This window comes from Rhinatrema bivittatum, chromosome 6 (genome assembly GCF_901001135.1).
Source record: "Rhinatrema bivittatum chromosome 6, aRhiBiv1.1, whole genome shotgun sequence".
NCBI classification, from domain to species: domain Eukaryota; kingdom Metazoa; phylum Chordata; class Amphibia; order Gymnophiona; family Rhinatrematidae; genus Rhinatrema; species Rhinatrema bivittatum.
In genome coordinates, this window is record NC_042620.1 from 86,307,899 (window position 1) to 86,327,841 (window position 19,943).

Genomic DNA, 19,943 nt, shown 5'->3' on the forward strand with positions numbered 1-19,943 from the left:
GCCGCAGCCTCCCAAAAAATGCCCACCCGAAAGGCATAGGCTGAGGCTCTAAAACAAAGACCCAGCATGGCCGCATGGAGTGGAAGCATGAACAGGCAGACTATGGGGCCTCAGCACAGGGTCCTGAAATGGGACCCCTCACACAAGCCCAGCAACCGACACACTGCAGATGGAAGACTTTCCTTGTTCCTCACTTCTATGAGAGGGCCATCTCATGCTGTGCAAGTTGCCTAACTGGTAGGGAATGCTCTCCTTTAACTAGGCTTCCCGCCACAATCATAATGCATCAAATCCCTTAGTGGCTAGGCCGAGCTTACCATAACACACAGCAGCACTCCCAGCCAGGACAATTGCTTGGGGGGGAAACATCCCATTTCAGACTGCTCACTCAGTCTCTGCACTCGCTCGGCCCCGATCTGTTCAACCCGACTGGGGCTTACCTTCATCAATATAGTGGCCTTTGCTCGGACACAGGGGCCCTCAGCCACCCCTGAATAAGGGCCATCACAACTCACCTGCATCCCCCCTCGCAAGCTGGGCAACATCAGAGGAAGATGGTGGCTCATCCGCAAATGCCACTGAAATGACCCCGCCCCCATGTTTGTTTTTTTTTAATTAACTTTTCCACATGCTTGTCCAGATCTGCAACTGCCAGGACCATGCAGCTGGGTAGTGTCCCAGAGGCATGCGTATGGGCCTCACTGCCAGTGCCGCATATGGAATCCCGGGCAGCTTTGGATCCTCTTCCACTCCCCCCCCCCCCCCACCCCTGAAAGCTCCCATCGATGCTCCATTGACTTTATGCCCCATGCATACGCTACACGAACCATCAGCACCGTACCCTGAACCTAACCCATGGGGTCGGGAAAATCCTCCAGCCAGCTGTCTGCACCGCTTGGCCTTTGCAGATCTGCCTGCCCCCTCCCCGACTCGCCCACACGGCCCTGCTGCTAACGCCCAATGTAGTTCTCAGAAGCACGCGTGCACACAGACCTCGGGGAAGCGACAAGGACTGCTCGCTCAACCTTGCGGCTGCCCAGCTGTCGCCACCCCCCTTTGGAGGTGGGGGATTGAGGGGGGCCAGCCAGTCAATCCCCCGTATTCCAGGATTGTGGCCAGCCCCGGGAACCTCTGATTAGCCTGGTAGGCTGCAAAAGGTGGGGGAAGGGGCGAGTAGGGTAAAGAAATCACAGAGGGAAACCTTACCAAAGAAAAGAAGAGGCTGGAGGGCAGGCCTGCCCACCTTTAAATTCGCTGGCCCGCCCCCAGCCTGTACCTCCTCCCCTGCTCCGGAGGCAGAGCACCTTCCCGCTTGTGGCCTCCCAGGTGTTAGCTGGGCTAGGTCTGCTCCTATGCAGATTTATTTATTTATTTATTTAACATTTTTTTTATATACCGAGGTTCTGGTAACAATGTTACTAATCACTTCGGTTTACATACAACATTGGAATGACTTAACACGTGTGTCTTACAGAGAACAAGGAAATGAGGAACTTGGGCAGATTGTCATGCCAATAAAGTTTCCTGTAAAACGTAGATTCTTAAGCCCTCTGGGCGTAGGGAAATACCTTCGGTACCTGAATGCAATCCACTTTGTAGTGTCATGAAAGGGGGAGTATAAATATTAAAAAAGAACCCAAAGCATTTAAGCAATTTCTTAATGATGATTAGTAATGGGGGGAAATATGCCTGATAATTTGCAGGTTTTAGACCATTAAGTAACTGGAAAAGGTAAGATTTTTGTTTGTGGCTTTTCTGGGAAATATAAACAAATGTCTACAAAGATTGCAATCTAGAATGTCTTCTGAACATACAAAAGCCATTGTCTGCATGCACTGTCTGTTTTTGGTGCTGATCACAATGCTTTAGCTATGTACACTGGTGCTAACAGGTCCTGCCTAAATCTCAGATAGAATAAAATGAGTAGCACGTTGACCTTTTGCCTCTTGATTAGAAGTGTATTAGACTAAACTGATTGCTTTATAAATGACAATGAAAAAAGCTCGTCAGCCAACTCAAATTAACTTCTGAAATCTTCATTAGTACATCTTTACACAAGAACATAAGATATGCCATGCTGGGTCAGACCAAGGGTCCATCAAGCCCAGCATCCTGTGTCCAACAAGTACCTGGCAAGTACCCAAACATTAACTGAATAGATCCTAAGCTACTAATCCTTATTGATTAATAGGACTTCTGCTCTAGGAACTTATCCAAACCTTTTTTTAAACCCAGTTACACTAACTGCTGTGGATTGTCAATTTGTTTGCAAACCTCAGAAAAGACTGAAGTTTATCAATGAATGCAACCAGCTTTTTAGTCCTTTTGATGTAGGACTGTGGAGTATAAAATTTTGTAAGGCAGGAATTGAATGTGGCATATTAGAGATGTGGGCTAAGAAGTTAGAAATTGATAATGTATAAGCACCTGTATCTATTTCCACGAAAAGCCTAGGAATAGTGCTTCACTATGGGATTTATTTTTTTTAATCTTTTAAAGTACAAATTAGAATAATTCTGGTCAGGTTTTTGTAAAACAATCTAAAACCCCTCCTGCCTGCTGCTGATTCCTGCACGGTAGTGCAAGTCTTGATTTTTACCTTTGAGTATTACAATAGTCTGTATCTTGGTTTGCCAAAATTAGATCTGAAAGCATTACAGTTGCTTCAAAATTCCACAGCAGTGCTGATTTCCAGATGTTCTATGAGAGAGCACATTTCGTCTGTTAAGAGACCTTCACTGGCTATTTTGTATAGAATCTCATATAAAATGTTGCTTCTTGTACACAAGCTGCTGTCTATGGACTCCTTGCCTTGCATAAATTACCTTTGCAATCCATCTTGAAATTTGAGATCATCTCAGAGAGGTCTCCTGGATCTACCCTCTATGCATCATGCTTGGTTAGCTGACACCAGAGAGGGCTTTCCCATTGCTTCTCCTGTTCAGCAGAATTCAGTACCTCAGGAACTGTCTTATGAATTGTACTAAGATTTTTAAAGTCTTACCTTTAAAACCAATCTCTTCAGACAGGCTTTCAAAAATATGAGGCAGTAAGCAATAGATGAGCTGTATAATAAGACATTTTATATTGATTAATTTGGCTCTGGAGTGAAGATAAATGTATATTTGTGTTTCATTATATTGTTGATATATTCTGTTTTATTTATTGTTTTTGATATGTTTATGTAACCTTAACTTTTATGGATGTATTATTGTGTACATGGACTTCAGTAGTGACAGTATATAAACTTTCTGCATGTTTTTGTTTAAATGTAAACCGGTGTGATATGTAAAATTGAACACCGGTATATAAAAATTAATAAATAAATAGGAAGCAAAATCATCTGAGCCACTACTTGATTATGAGCAGGTAAATAGTGTTTTAGTAAATTGAAATATTACTATTACGTATTAATAGAAAACCTGTGCCATGGCATGCATGATAGAATCAAAGTCTATATACCACAAAAAACAGAGGAATCATATGAAGAAAGGAAAGGTGGTAATGAGTTGCATACTTGTAATGCCCAAATATTATGAATAGAACAGAATACTTTGTGTTACAAAAATAGAAATTAAACTACATCCACAAGAGAAACCAGAGATGAAAGGGCTTTTGATTTGTATTGATTTTTTTTTTTTTTAACATGACAAACTTTTATCTATTCATGTCCTCTCTTTTAAAGCATTTAATAGAGAGAACTCCAAATGAATTTGTTGCCAGCAGTGGGGACTGTAGTGATTGCAGTCTGTACATGTTAAAGAATTTCACACGCTTGGTTTTTAAGAGTAACCTGAAACAGCATGCGTCAGCTTTCTGCATTTTCTGATGTCTCGCCTCTGCACGAGGTTGCACATGACTACATTTCTGACAGTGGATGTTAGGAGCTGCAGCTTGTACAATAATATAACTGTCTGTTGTGAACACTTTTTATTGATTGTAAAGGCAAACAAATATTTAATAGTAGTATGCAGCTGCCATCTTAGAACTCGGGTAGTACTGGGGCACGTTTTTTATGTTCATGCTGAAATATACTGTAGTAAAGATTATGGGGTCTATTTTCAAACCTGAGCCCATGCATCCAGGTGTGCGTGGTTCCCGTCGTGCACACATGGACACGGCTATTTTATAACACATGCGTCGGCGAGTGCATGTTATAAAATACGATTTCCGCACGCACATGCATGCCGGATTTTACTGTCCACATGCATGTGTGGGCAGGTGGCCTCTCCCATTCACAGCGGGGGGGGGGGGGTATTTTAAAAACATACACACAGGGTTGCACCAGGGCCTTCCCCCAGTCCACTCCAATTAAAGAGCGGACTGGGTGGGAACTTCCCTATCCTCTTTACTCTTCCTATCTTTTCCCCTTCCAGGCCCCTAACCTTTACCTAGCTAGGCTGGTTTTGGGGTTTGTTTGTTTTTGGGTTTTTTTTTAAATACTTACAGCTCCTTCAGAGCAGAAGTAACTTGACGCCAGCCAGCTGCCAGCGCATGCTTCCCCAGCACAGGGCCTAATGCCCACTGTCCCGGTTGGCCCCCGGCTCACCCCTTTTCACTGGCCCGGCACTACTGCGTATATCAGGGGATACACACAAGGCCGAGCCGTTTCTAAAATGCGCTCGGCGCGTGCATGGCCTTGCCACATGTGTATCCCCTGGATTTTTCATGCGCCGGGCATAGAAAATTTGGGCTTAAGCTGGGAAGCAGAAGGCGCATAATCGGTGCATTTTAGTCCTAGGCAAAATACCTATCATTTTAATAAAGAGTAGCAGGATAGATGTAATGGGAAAGAACATTTTTTAGAAGACTACTTGTGTCCTAATGTTACTTTTTGTCGGTTTATTATTTCCCTGTATTGTGTGTTAGGAAGGAGGAGGACTGTTTTATTTTACAATTTTTTTGCAGTTTTATTTGCATTATATTCTCAGTATTATCATTCTTAAAAGTATCAATTTTCTTAATTATTAGCTCTATCGTTCATAGGTCTTTTTTGTATTTTTGTGCCTTAACACATTTTTTTGTGTTTAAAACATCTGAAAGCCATCAAACAAGAGGGTAGAATTTCTAGTGTACAGTACAATACAAAATAAACAATACATTAGCTCTCTATATATACCAATTAAATACAAATAACCTCTCAGTATTTTTCTTTGAACAGAAACTTTCTATGATAGATATTCTTTCAAGCTCAAACTTAAATTAAGAAAATCACCTTCCTGCTCTTCATTTAGTGCCCCAAACATTTCTGTAATTTATCAGTAGACCATACGTTAGAATTAAATCTCAGGTTGCTCTTCAAGCAACTTCACTCAGATTTTTGGAAATATTTCTTCAGTGTCATACATTTTTGCTAACGCATTTTCATATCAAGCCATAGATGAAACTACATCGAACTACTCTGAAAAGATCTATTTCAGCAGTTTTCAAAGCTTCATGATATGTAATTTTATCATTGGCACATGATGTAACACCATTTTCTCATATATTGCTTTGTAATCCCTTTTCAGAGGCAGGGTCAATGAGGCTAAAATTTGGCATTTTGAGGTGTTCTACGTTCTGTAACTGAGGAGCTAAAAATGTAGTGGTGTTCTAAAACTTATATTGTGGGCTGTTATTAAAATCTTTTCTTGCTAGCTACAAAGGTTGCAATGGGTTAGACCAAAAAATATCCATAATAAAAATACAGAACCAAAAATCAAAACTAAAATATTTTAACAGAATCTGTGCAAACACTGTCATATCAGATTTAAACAAGATAAACTGATTATCATACATGTCCAAATGCCTCAGAGTTAATTGACCAACCACCTTTACTTTTTCAAATGGCCTGTTTAAAAAGTATGCCTTAGGTTGATTCTTGAATAGTTTTAGGCCTTCAGTGCCACAAAGAGATGCAGAGTTCCAGAGAACTGGACTGCAACTGAAAATGCCCCCTCTCAAGCAAGTAGCATACTTAAAACAAATTGGAAAAACATTCTTTTTAACTCAACACACAGTTAAGCTCTGGAATTTGTTGCCAGAGAATGTGGTTAGGGCAGTTAGTGTAGCTGGGTTTAAAAAAGGTTTGGATACGTTCCTAGAGGAGAAGTCTATAAACTGCTATTAATCAAGTTGACTTAAGGAATAGTCACTGCTATTACTGGTATTAGTAGTATGGGATCCCTGTTGGAAACAGGATGCTGGGCTTAAGGGATCCTTGGTCTGACCTAGTATGGCAACTTGTTATATTCTTATGTTCTTAAGCTTTGGTCAGGTACACCAATTTAGGTGACAAAATCTTTAGGAGATCTTGTCGACTCGACAGAAGCATGCAAGCAGTCTGATAGATTCTTAACACAGTATTGACACACAGCAGAGCCTTGGAGCAATGAAGTGATTGCAACACTAGAGTTATATAGTCAGTTGAACACCCATCAGAATTCTGGCTGCCACATTCCCCACAATTTGGAGAGCACTGATAGTGCTTGTTGGTAAGCTAATATAGATAGAACTACAATAATTCATGCCCAACAGCATCAGGGACTGCAGTACAGTCAGGAAATTGGCAGGTTCTAGTAATGCTTTCAATTGATGCAGGAGATGACTTATAAAACGAGGTCTTCACACTGCCCACCTGAGTTCAAAATGTCAAGTTGGGTAAAAAAGAACACCCAAGTTCCTAAGCTAATTGGTGATCAGAATAGCAATTCCTCTGTAATGGATAATCTATGTACTGTATCTGTCTACCACTTTCTCTGTTCACAAGCAGAGCTGAATTAGCAAAGACACATGGGTGACATTATCCAATGGCATTGAATGGACCATGCTCTCTAGCTCAGAGCTTTTATGCTCTGAGCATGTACAGGAGTTCCTATGTAGCGCTTCCTCATGAGCAACCTCAGTTTTTTTGTTTTTTTTTCCACAGCTATATGGATGTGTACAATCTCTTATATATTTTTCTATTCCAATTTTGTTTTTTTCTTCACTGCAGTTCTACAACAGCGCTTCTCAGTGGTACTAACAGCAGCACTTCTAAGTGGTACCAAAAAAAAAAACAAGAGAGAATGCTGGGTAGAGCACAGCCTAGGGGGGCTTTCAGGCCTGCAAGTGTGGCTGACCCATGTCCCTAGCTGTCAGGCCCAAAGTTTGTCATTGCCTCAGTACAGATCATGATACCCCTCATCCGCCATCATTGTGGCAGGATGTTTCCTAGACCCCAGAAGAACTGGGCCTCCAGGATGGCTGAGCTCCGCGAGACACTTGAGCACAGGCATTGATCTTTGTCCTGCTCCTCAGACTTAAGGGAACGTCAATTCAATCTCTCTATGAGGAAAGACTAAAGAGGTTAGGACTGTTTAGCTTGGGGAAGAGAGGGCTGAGGCAGGATATGATAGAAGTCTACAAAATCTTGAAAGGATTTGAATGGGTAAATCTAAAATGGTTACTTACTCTTTCAGATAATATAAGGACTAGGGGGCATTCCATGAAGTTATCAATTTGCACACTTAAAACTAATCTGAGAATTATTTTTCTCTCAATGCACAATTAAGCTCTGGACTTTATTGCCAGAGGATGTAGTTAAGGCATTTAATGTAGATGGGTTTAAAAAAGGTTCCTGGAGAATTCCTTAAACTACCATTAATCAATAGGGAATAGCCGCTGCTTGTTGCTGGCATTAGTTGCATGGGATCTGTTTAATGTTTGAGTATTTTCCAGGTACTTCTGACTTGGATTGGCCACTATTGGGGACAGGATATTGGGCTTGATGGACCCTTGGTCTGACCTAATGTGGCATATCTTGTGTCCTTAATTGCATACTAGCAATACTTTTCATTGGGAAGTTCACAAATAAAGGGGTAGATTTTTAAAAACTGCGCGACCGCGTACTTTTGTTTGCGCAGCAGGCGCAAACAAAAGTACACTGGATTTTATAAGATACGCGCATAGCCACGCGTATCCTCTAAAATCCTGGATCGGCGCGCGCAAGGCTGCCGATTTTGGGCAGCCGGTGCACGCCGAGCCGCGCAGCCTGCCTCCGTTCCCTCCGAGGCCGCGCCAAAATCGGAGCGGCCTCGGAGGGAACTCTCTTTCGCCCTCCCCTCACCTTTCCCTCCCTTCCTCTACCTAACCCACCCCCCCTCTACCTTTATCCATGGATTTACGCCTCCCAGAGGGAGACGTAAATCCACGGGCGCCAGCGGGCTGCTGGCGCGCCGAGACCCAACCCGGGGGCGGTTCTGGAGGGCGCGGCCAGGCCCCGGAACGCCCTGGCCCGAAACCACGCCGCGTCCCGCCCCCAAAACGCCGCATCGTGCGGCCACGCCCCCCAACACGCCCCCGTCCAAAAACCCCGGGACCTACGCGTGTCCCGGGGTTCTGCGCGCGCCGGCAGCCTATGGAAAATAGGCGCGCCGGCGCGCAAGGCCCTGCTCGCGTAAATCCAGGTGGATTTACGCGAGCAGGGCTTTTAAAATCCGCCCGAAAATGTTTATTAAATTTGAATCTCATTTCTTACTTATATATATTAGTGCAAACATACAATAAAAAAAAAAGAAAAGAAAGCATAATGTACATTAAGGCTAATAGTGATTAAAAATTAAAATTCAGGATCTTAAAACAATGAGAATAAAATCAGAATACTGTTTGATTCTGATTTTTTAATTATAAGTAAATTTATCTCTGACATAGTTTAATTAGCACGGACTATAGCAAGAAAAATCAGTATAATAGGGAGAGAAAATGTATGAAATGCTGAAATTTAAACAAGTATATAGATAAAGGAAACTGCCCAGTGTTAACGAAAGAAAAATTAGATCAACACGGAATTAATACAAAGTTTAGTTACTGGAACTCCAAATGTTCATCCCTTCCTGTTGGATTAATATAAAAAGTAAAAGAAAAAAGTTATTCGCCAAGAAGAGCTTTATAAGAGAGGTTGAAATCGCAACTCTCACTGATGAAACGCCAAAGTCAGCAATATCAATGGCTTTGTCTGCCATCGAATCATCATACGCAATTATCAACTGGTTTATATTCAAGCTAGCAACTTTTTGGCTCTGACTCATTTGAATTATCTCAGAATTCAACAATAAAATTTATGTAAAGTGAGAGGAAGATATGATAAACCAATGATTTGTATGTAAATGAAATGAAGGATCCTGCTCAATGAGAGAGATTAACATGCGAAAATGTAGCATATGACAGCTACATAAACTGTCAAGTATGTAGTTTAGCCATAAAAGAATCAATTTTCTCCCTTGATGGCAGGAAAATGTCTTCCCTTCATAAGTAATCCTCAGTTTTGCCAGGATTAATAAGGCTTATTTTAATGTCCATTTTATGTAGTTCAGAAAATATTGGAGAAAGGAGCTTACAGCTTTCTGTGTCCTTAGCTAAATAATCATTAAAAATTTAAGTTTGTGCCCCTTATCGGTAGAAACTTTTTTTTTTTCCTGAAAGCAGACCAGATCTTTGCTTTATCGACGTAATTTAAGATTTTTGCAATTATAGGCCGAGGCCTGGATGCATTCTTTCCTCATCACTATCCTATGCCCCCTTTCCACTAAAATAGGTTCTGTCTTGAGAGCAGTCGAGGTATGCCGGTAATCGTGCTTGTATAAGTTGGAGTAGATCACCATCTTTCATGGTTTCTGGTAGTCCGATTATCTGAACATTTCTCTTCCCTCACTTTTCCTGGTCTTCAGTTCTCTCCATAAGAGCTAGATTTTCTTTCTGAAGAGATTCTATTTGAGTTGTATGCTGATCTGTCTTCATTTTCTGTGAGAGCAACCTATTATCGAACTTCAGTTTTTCATATGCCTCGCCAAACTTTCCCGAAGCTCAGTTTTTGCTGAAATACATTTCTATTTTCTTTTATTAATTCTTCCTTTAGTTCTTGAAATGTGGGACCTTTTGGTTCAGCGATCTTACTCTGATCTTGCTGGGGCCTCGGGCTCTTTGACGACATACCAGGGAAGTGAGTTAGACTTCTCTCTGCCTCACACGAGTGAAAACGACAGAAATTAAGGTGCAAAATGAGAGGACAACAGCAAAAATAAGGTTACTGTCAATGTTTCAAAACAATGTACTTATTCAAGGGCCACAGTGGAGCTATTCTAAAACATGTCTTCTCAGCAGGAGTCCATAGGGGAAGTCCCAATAGCCTTATTACTTTTCCAGAAAATCTAGATTTCTCGCCATTGGACATCTTAGAGTACTTTTTCCAGGGCCCTTTCCTTTTCCTTCTTTAACTTATCAAAAGCTATTTCACATTCATTTTAGAGCATATTGTAATTCCTCAAATAGATGTAGGATAGTGGACCTATCAGTTTATCTGGGAATGTTAGTGAACACAAACAGGTTCCTCCTACGTTCTTCCATACAGAATGGTGCCAGCTTGGTCTGGACCTGGACAGCACAATTTGTAAGCATAGCTCCAATAGGGATCATGCTTGTGCCATGAAAAAAAAAAATTTTTTAGAGGGTTTGGAAGTGACTTATTTTTTGTTTTTCATTGTTTTTCTTTCATTTTAAAGAAACTAAATAAATTACATTTCAAAAAATATATCTGCACACCCATACTTTTTATAACATATTGAATGTAACTTTATTGAACTTTCAAAAGCATTAAACATCTTGGCAAGGATAAAATAAATTATAACAATTTAAAGGAGACCTAATGATTAACAGCTACCTGACATCTAAGAAGTCTAGCAGACCCCCACAAAACATTTGCAGAGGCTTAAGGATTTGTATGACCCTTCCATGTTGGGGCCCAGCACTCTCTCCCCAGTCCAATGGCAGTAGTATACCATGCCCTCATACTGCTGTTGTCTCCCTCCAATGACACACAGGAGCCATTCCAACAGTTTGCTCCAAGCAGTGGCCCCTTTGGACCACTATCCTTTGATTATGCCGCTCATTCCTCTGAGTCTTCTCGCTGTGCATGCCAGAGACCACTGCTAGATTCTCTTTCCCATCTGCTCAGTTGCCAGAGCCAAGAAAGTGCATTCCTCTGCAAGGTGCACACTTCTTGGTTATCAATAGATAGACCTGCACGTCTAAGCGTATTATATAGATATTTTGCTAGTACTGTTGCTTTAATTGTTTTTTGGAATAAACATTAAAGAGTTGAAACCTTGATTGCTCCACTGTACTGTCTAATGTATAATTATAACTTTTCAGTATGAGTGGAGCTCAGGATATTGACCAAACTGCTTGCTTTAATTTTCATGTCTTTACTATTGCATTTCAGAGAGAGCAAAGTAAAAATAGCTTACAAAAGTGATCTAATCATAAAAGGCTGGAATTAAAAAATTAAATTTTGATTTTATTTCTGAGTATGTTCTGAGATGAAAGTAGCTTATTTGGTACTTCTGCATTAGTCTCCTGTTTTACTTTCATTTTTTTCTCTGGTGCAGTGGCAAAGTGCAAATTGAAGCAACAGACTCAAAAGTTTGTTTGGCCCATTCCTAACTTGTTTCTTCAGTTCGAATATCTTAGCCACACTATGGTTGTAAAGCAGTGTCAGCAATTTTCAAGTTCCCACTTTACCAACCCTAACAGCATCATTGCATCAAGAGTTTTGAGGGCTATAGTCAGGGAAAGTACTGAGACCTGAAAATCACAGCTTACACATTAAAGGCCTGTTTGAACAAGCCAGCATTTATGGCATGGTTTCTTGAATATATGAACTGCACTTTGGTAATTTAATGCAATAATGAGTGCTACCTTTATACTATGTAATTTTCTGGTAACGAATTTCTTATAAATGCTTTTTAATACTAAAAGTCAGATTTGTTTTCGATTGTTGCTGTTGAATACTTTGTTACTGTCCAAAGAAAGCTAGTCTCGAGAGAGGAAACCAAAATGGTGTGGCATCTGCACCAAAAGACAAATAAAATGGGACTTTGGGACCTAAACATATGCCCGAGAGGAGAGATGGGATATGCTACAGATATTTCAGAAAATGAATAACACATCTTTTCCAATGGAGCTGGAGGGCATCCTGGAACAACATCAGAAAATATTTTTTCATGGAAAGGGGGTGGATGCATGGAATTCCCTCCTGGAGAAGGAGGTAGAGACAAAAACTGAAGCAGAATCAAAAAAGCGTAAACACAGAATCCTGTATTTGGCAAGAAAACAGAATCAAAACACTGTGCTAACCTGCCTGGATCAGTGGTTCAACCCCAAATCACATTGAAATGATTATATTCTGCTTCTAAGAAAGGCACGTGGGCAGCCTGGATGGGAGCGGCAGTTACAACTCTAAAAACCTTGCTGGGTAGACTTAATGGGCTATTTCGGTCATTTTCTGCCATCATTTTACTAGGTTACTGTGACCTTCTTGCTCCCTGCAATGTATCCTGTTTTGCGTTGCTCACATTCAGCAAGGTAGTTTACATTTTTGTGTGTTTTTCTCTTTGGGTCAACTCTGTAGAACAACCTCCCTGTAGACATCAGTGATGCTTCACCCGTCTCTATTTTATGGTGAAATCTAAAAATCTATCCTGAGCTACAAGCACTTGAATTATTATAGTAAAATCCCATTCATGAAATTCTGCCCTCTTGAACACATTGTTTTTTCTTTGTTACAATGCATGTCAAATCTGAAAATTAAATAGGTTGTTGAAATTGTACCTTTTTTTTTGTTTTGTTTTGTTTTTTTTGTGAACATCGCACTCACAAATAAGTCTGTTCTTACCTAATCTGCAGTAACTGAGTTTTTTGGGTTTTTTCTTTTTTTTTTTTTTTAATTGTAGGAGCTCCAGTTTCAACGACTCACAAGAGAGCTTGAAGTGGAAAGGCAAATTGTTGCCAGTCAGCTAGAAAAGTGTAGACTTGGCGCAGAATCACCGAGCATTGCCAGCATAAGGTAAAGGCCTTCATAATTGTCATCACAATCCCCAAAACTGAATTTTTTTGGTAAATTTATTTACATCTTTTGTAACCCACCTAGGCAGTATACAGCAATAAAAATGAATGACCAGAGGTAATTAGTGGTAAAATCTACCTTATAAATGGGCTCTGACCGGCCCGCAAATGCGCAGTAGAGAGTAGCTCTACTGCGCATGCGCGGGCGAGCACATCAGTCAGAGCGAAGCATGCCCCCCCCCCCCCCCCCAAAAAAAGGCACTGGGAGGAGCAGGAGCGGCGCGCACGAGGGAGGGAGGGACCCCCCCACCCCCCTCCCCGGAGATCTTCTGTCTGCTGGTTGTGGATGAGCTGAAAGGGGAGGGAGAATAGAGGGGGGAGGGAGTGGGAAGGAAATGGACCGAAAACATTTTTTTAAATGTAGCCCGTTGTTACGGGCTTAACGGCTAGTATAACTATAAATAAAATATTACAATGCATAGAACATATAACTGTAAACATTATCAAACTATCATGATCAAGTACAGCTTGTCCCTGTTAAATACTACATCCCTCTAAAAAGACTTTCTGTCAGTCCGAAAAAACCTTTAAGAATAAAAATAAAATGAGCCAAAGTGCTGGATTTGCTAATAATTTCTTTTCTATAAGCTTTTACATGTCATAAGTCCCACACAGTTCTCTGATTGTGAATTTCACACTTTTTTTTATAAAAGTGAAGAGTTCAAGTTAACATAGAGACCTGCATAGTCTCAGAATGCCATTAGAGATAAGCATCCTCCAATCAGTATCAAAGCCCTTTGTTTTAGCAGAGCTAACAGACACTCTGGTGCCCATGCAAGGATAGGTTTTACAACCTATGCATTCTTCCTGCAAGGCCTGCACTTCTCCGTCTCTGCACAAATAGAAGAATGTCCATGATGCTTTGCTGTTAGTCTTCTTTTTCCTTTGGTTCAGATAGAATGAGCTCCTTTAAGATATACTTGAAAATGTTGTTTTGAATTCTCCCTACAATGTTTAATCCATGAGAATGTTAACCCATTATGAAAAGCTGGTTCAATGATTTACCTTTCACTGTAATGCAGGGTAATTTTGCTTTGGTCATCTCCTTATATGTAATGGCTAAGAAAAATGACTCAATGAATTTCATTCTCAGAACAATTTTACATTCAGTGGGTTTTAAATTAATAGTCCTTCGAATTACAAAGATACATTTGGAGATGTATCGTTTTAGCATAGTTTTTATGTCTGCAGCAGAACTCTATGAGAGAGAAACAAATTGTAGTAAGAATATAAAATCGCATAGAATCTAGTTCCAATATCTTGTGGTTGAATATGGGGCAGAATGGGAGTGCAATATCAATTCTCACCACCAAACATGAGTCAGAACAGTTGGATATAAGGAATTCATCTTCTGTGTGTAGGTTGCATAGGAAGATTAGCCATCATCCAAATCCTAACTCTCTCTAAATCAGAATGGCATGTCTCCTACATAAGTTTCCGAGGTGAATGAGATTATCCAACAACCCCAGCACTGCCTGTAGTTACCCAAAACACTAGCATGCTGGTTTCTCTAAAACAGCAAACATTACTAAAATGTGTACCATGAAATCTTTGTGTAATTGTTTTGTTATAGTTGCCCATTTAAGTGACATTCCCTTTATTTACTGGCAAGTTAAACATTTCATTATAAACCTGTCTAAGGTCTGTGGAACATTTTCTTTGCTTTCTTTTCAGAAGCTAGCATTAAGTATCCTTACACTGACAAAGGTGACATTAGTTACATTCCAAAGGTGATTGCATGAATGCCTCAGAATGGCAGCGAGTGAAAACTATTGGATTTGTGACTTTGATAAAAAGCCTCTGTACATTCAAATAAATCTGGATGCCTATTCATAATTTTAATGCTGCAGTGAGTTTACAAGCTTGTTAATGGGCAGCTTCATCATTTGCAATATAAGCGTACTTCATATCAGCACTCAAACTAGAATAAGCATGCAGCAGCATACATGACACACTCTTTACTCCTGAACATTATCAGAGGTAGAATTGGGAGTGTGTAGCTACCATGCTAAAGTGAAGTTCATAAGGGTTTCTTTTGAGCTGGCTCAACTTGGTGGCAGTGCTATGGCAATATTTTGTTGGGTTTTTCTAATCATTGCAGTGTAATTAGAGTTCATAATGGCTGCTCCACCAAGTCTACAGAATTGTTAATGGAGGACCCTGGCTTAACTCCTTATCTTGGCTTGTGTTTCTTGAATCATCTGAGGCCTGGGATGTTGCAACTAGAATCTGCCATAGGCAGTATGCCTCAGGTCATGCTGCTATGTGCAACCCACGTAAAGAAAAAAGGACTTTGTGCCAAACTGAACCATATTGGTACTATGGTATCTACTGAGGTGAGACAGCATTTTAAGCTTTTTCCCAGCACTGGTCATGCTGTGTAAGGAGCACCTGTTCCTCTGTGCTCTTCTGGAGCATGTGCTTTTGTTTTTGTTGAGCCAGTTCTGCCTTTTGCTGTTGTCATGTGCCCAAGACCCGTTGGCCTTGTTGAACAGTAAACTTGAACGCAACTCTGCGCCACAGTACTGCTTCCAGGCTTTGGGGCAAGCTATGTTTTTATGTGTTGAAAAGAAAAATGGAGGGTTGAATTTTGATTTTCTGTTGCAAACTTTCTATATTCATTATCAAATCTCTTTAATTTGTCTGCTCCAAGTTTTAAAATAATATTTCTCTGTAGAGATTGTAGGAGTTCTATCATATATTTTTTTAAAGTCTTCTGCCCTAGAACACATATTTCAGTACCAGCTCTCAAGGTGAAATTACAATAAAAATGTCAGATAATTTTGTCCATGGCCAATTTGGTACTACTTTCCTGTTGTCCCTTTAAACAGGGCACACTCGTGCATATAAGGCAAGTCTTTCCTTATGGAAGGGAGAATCCTTTAGGTGACATCATCTGATGGCGCCTTTACAGAGCTTTTGAGAGCCAGTCCATGTGGACGCCATCAGATGATGTTAGCCAAAGCATTATGACTGATTCATCCTGCTGTCTATGAAGAACCGGGTTTACAGGTAAGTAAACTTGCTAGACATAATTTATTTAAGAACAGTTCATTGAAGCCCAGCTCTTCAAGCAGTCACTTAATTACTACTTCTCATTGTCATTCTGGTCACAAACATTTTCTACCACAAATCCATTTCGTCTGGGATGTTAAAAAAAAAAAAAAAAAAAAAAAAATCATAAGTCCCATCAACTGGAATTAAAAATGCGTATATCAGTCTCCTGGGGGGGCATGATACTTAGGCATTTGATATGGTCTGTTTCTGTTAAAACAGAAATATATCAGTCTAACAGGCAAGACCTTTTAAATTTTTTTTAAGCTAAGTATTTTTCATAATTGACATAACACATTTTTATATAAAAGATCATTTCCCTTACCACTGTATAAATTAACAAATATGCTAATTTAGTTATGGTGAACAAATATTGCATAATGAGGCTATGAAGCGTTGAGCAGATTGCATGCAATATAAACTGTGCATGTGGAAAATTTATATGTGAAAATAAATACAGGATAAATTAATTGAAGTCATAATCCTATTTCTTTCTGGGTTTCCTAATATATGCAAGATTAAGGAACCTCTATAGTAAAAACTATGAGCTGCATAATATAGTGTCTTTTAAATGAAAAAGTTTCAGATGTTTTAATTCCGATGTACCTTGCTGGAAAAAACACCTTTGAACTCGCAATGCATAAATATTAAATTCAGTCTAACATAGCCTGGCAGGTAATTCACAGTATATCATAGAACAGTGGACAAACGCCTCATACTGTTCTGGAAATTATCCTTAATCTGCTTCCAAACAGATAAAGTTCTGCCAGGTTATTGTGGTTTTAACATTTGGAAAAGTGGCAGAGACCACCAACCCCATTTTACATGAAATCTATAGTTAGACTCCAGCAGTGAATAACTAGTACAGTTATCCATTCTGGCATGGAACTTTAGGTCTACATTACTTTGTGGGTTTTTTTCAGGATTTAATCTCTGTATAAATACTTTGCCACATTTGTATGCTAGTCACTCTCAGTCATGCTCCAAAAAGCATATTTGTGCGGCTTTTTCAAGACATTTAATGATTGATGTTTGTTCCATTAGGGTGTACTTTTGGTATCCCACCAAAAATTGTCCCTTTAACTTTAAGACCAAGTACAATAAAATTGATTTTCTAATGGTACACACATGGTAATTTTCTGCACATTTAATGCAAGTAAAAAGATGTTCATGTACATAAGTGTTCTGATCATTGCCCTGTCTCAGATAGAAGTGTATATGTTGATAAAAAGATTTTGTAAGATAAGATTCAAACATATAAAATTAGAATTACGGATGTGAATATCCTAATCCGCCCAGAACAATGTTTTGGAGGTGGCAGAATATGAAAAAAAAAAAGTTTCAATTAAGACTAATGCATGCTGAATATTTCTCTGCTGGGAGGAAGTACATGTGTGCAGTCGGCTGCTGAGCAAACAGGCTTTCTTAGGGGCACAGGAAGGCCAAAGTACATGTGCATGCATACTTTTTTTTTTTTTTGTTTAATTTGGGTTTATTACCTACCTTTTTGAATACAAAATTCACTCAAGGCAGTCTCTAGACTGGTAGGTATAGCCAGGGTCGGATTTCCCATAAGGCCAACCTAGTCCATGGCCTAGGACGCAGCAGTCAGGGGGGGGCGTATATACACAGCAGAAATAGCAAACATTTACACATTTTTCAGATTTATTTTGAAAAAGCCATATAAAATGCAGTTTTTTAAATTTACATCCATATACTTAAAATTGAGCAGTACATTTACATTGCCCATCTCTACAGTTTATGCTGTCTTGCTCAGTCACAGGCAAAAAGCATTTGCTGTTTCTCTCACGCACTCAGTGTAAACCACGTGTTAAAGGAAAATTCCAGATCTGACGTTACAATAGTGATTCCAAGTGATTCATTACGCTCATATCGCTTGTCTTCTACATATCTACTGATAATAGGTACGTAAAATATATCATTACTACTTTTATATACTGTTTTGTTAACTCAAGGCTGAAAGCCATAAGCAGAAAAAGTTGACGGGGGTGTTTGCCAAATTATAAGGGGGCTGCGATTTTTATTACAAAACATGAAACATACACAACTTATGGCTTGTTTATGCATCATTGTTTAATGTGGTGTAATGTAAGTTTGACACACAATGCAAAACATTTCAATAAAATTTATAATGTCAGATGAGAATCGGTGTAAATCTGCATTTTATGTCAATTTTATTTGCTGTTTTTTGTATCGAATACGCCATCTGGGTGAACATTTTGAACTAACCAAGGAAGTAATCGTCGTACCTCGAATGGGTTATATAGGCAGACGTCTGCATTTTGCGGGCTGGCCCGACCCGAACCTGTGGGTCGGGTTCAAAATATTTCGGGTTGGGTTGGACAGAAGAACTTCTGCGGGGCGATGCTGTTCCCGTGGGCTGAAAAGTTTTTTACTGGCTTTGGTTTGTTTTATTTTGTTTTTGGGTTCACTCGTCGCAAGTTTCAAAAATAAACTATTACATATTAAATTGAAAATTATAAATCAACTTTTGAGGGGGAGGGGTCACAGAATTGTGCTTTGGCCTAGGGCGTAGAAATGTGTAAATCCTGGCCCTGGGTATAGCAACTGCATATTGGAAAGCATTATAGCTGGGTCCCCATCTCCTGCGATGCTGCAAAAAAAGGCCACAAAATCTGGGCCTTCCCATGGAATATTCCAATCCCAGTGGAATCACTGCAGGTGCTATATAGCAACTGGGGCAGCATGTCAGTCTTCCTTTTTCTCTGGCTTTCTCTACCTGCCACTGTTTCGGTTTGTTAGTGGAGGAGGTATACAGCGGCAGTGCTTCAGTCTGCCACAGCCTCCTGTATTGCCGTTTGAATCATGCAGCACTACAATAACCGGCACAACACTGAAACCTAGCAACAGTGGCCTGAATCGCTGCTGTGCTTCTCCTTTTCCTAACCAGGTGTAGCATATTCAGGCTAGCTGGAACCTCAGGAATAGTTCAAGAATGACTGGACCAACTTAATTATGGTGCAGATATTTATTTACACTGCTTCAAAGATACAAGAATCAAGATAGTAGCTCACCTTGCATCAGGCACTATCAACAGTCGTAGAATATCGTGAGGTCCTACCAGCTCCCAGGGGCTTCCCCAAGCCTTTCTAGGCCTGGGTTCTTATGGTAGGTGAAGGGAACCTCCCTTCACCCATAATCTGTTGCTGCATTCTGCCTTAAGAAGAACTGGGTTAAAACATTGAATTGGGCTCCTTAAGGTAGGATGAGGGAGCTGTTGGTGCACTCCCTCCACAAGCCTAGATTCAGATGGGAAGGACTTAATGGAGAGAGAGAGGGGACCAGCATGCTGCCCCAGATACTTCAGCAACTGTTACTGCAACACACTCTGGGCAGATGAGGAGAAAGGTGCGGCCTAAGGCATTGCACTGCCATGCAGTGAGGTAGAGGCAATGGAGGGGGATCTCGGGGTTGTAGGGGCGTGCGTGGGGGTATAGAGGGGGATTGGAGGAGAGGGAATGAATCGAGCAGGGAAGCAAGAGTGAGTTGCAGGGTGAGAGAAGTGTGAGTGAGGGGTGCAAGAGGATTGGAGGGAAGACATTAAATAAAACAAGAAAGCAAAGGGAGAGTGAGTTAGATGATTGGAGGGTTAGTAGGGAGTAAGTGACTGGATTGAAGGGGTGGCAGAGGGTTAATGAGTGAAGGGATAGGAGCTGGTGTAGGGTGAGTGTAAGGGCTGTGCTTTATGAAGGAGGAAATTGGAGGAATGTGTTTCAAAAAACAGGTGGGAGGACTGAGGGGTGTGTGGGATATGAGTGAGGGGATTGAAGATTGAAGGGCATATGAAGTGTGAGTGAAAGGTCTGTGTTGATAGTGTTGAGGAAATTAGTCCTTCCTCTTCTGACCCTTGATCCTTCTTCCCTGATCCCTCTTTTGTCCATTCCTATTTCTCCATCCATGGAGAGCATCAACTTGGTGCAGCAGGAAAT

General features: G+C 40.5%; 1 protein-coding gene across 6 annotated transcripts in view; it reads left to right on the plus strand.

Annotated features, from left to right (window-relative positions):
* Window positions 1-19,943, plus strand: part of PKP4 (plakophilin 4) — a 578,155-nt gene that overhangs the window by 197,627 nt on the left and 360,585 nt on the right. For 5 of the 6 annotated variants that reach the window (XM_029605541.1, XM_029605538.1, XM_029605537.1 and 2 more), the window contains one exon: window positions 12,747-12,859. The exons of the other annotated variant lie outside the window; for it this stretch is intronic. In XM_029605541.1, the coding sequence (XP_029461401.1) occupies window positions 12,747-12,859 (113 nt within the window). The remainder of the gene's footprint in view (window positions 1-12,746; window positions 12,860-19,943) is intronic. 6 annotated transcript variants of the gene reach the window in all.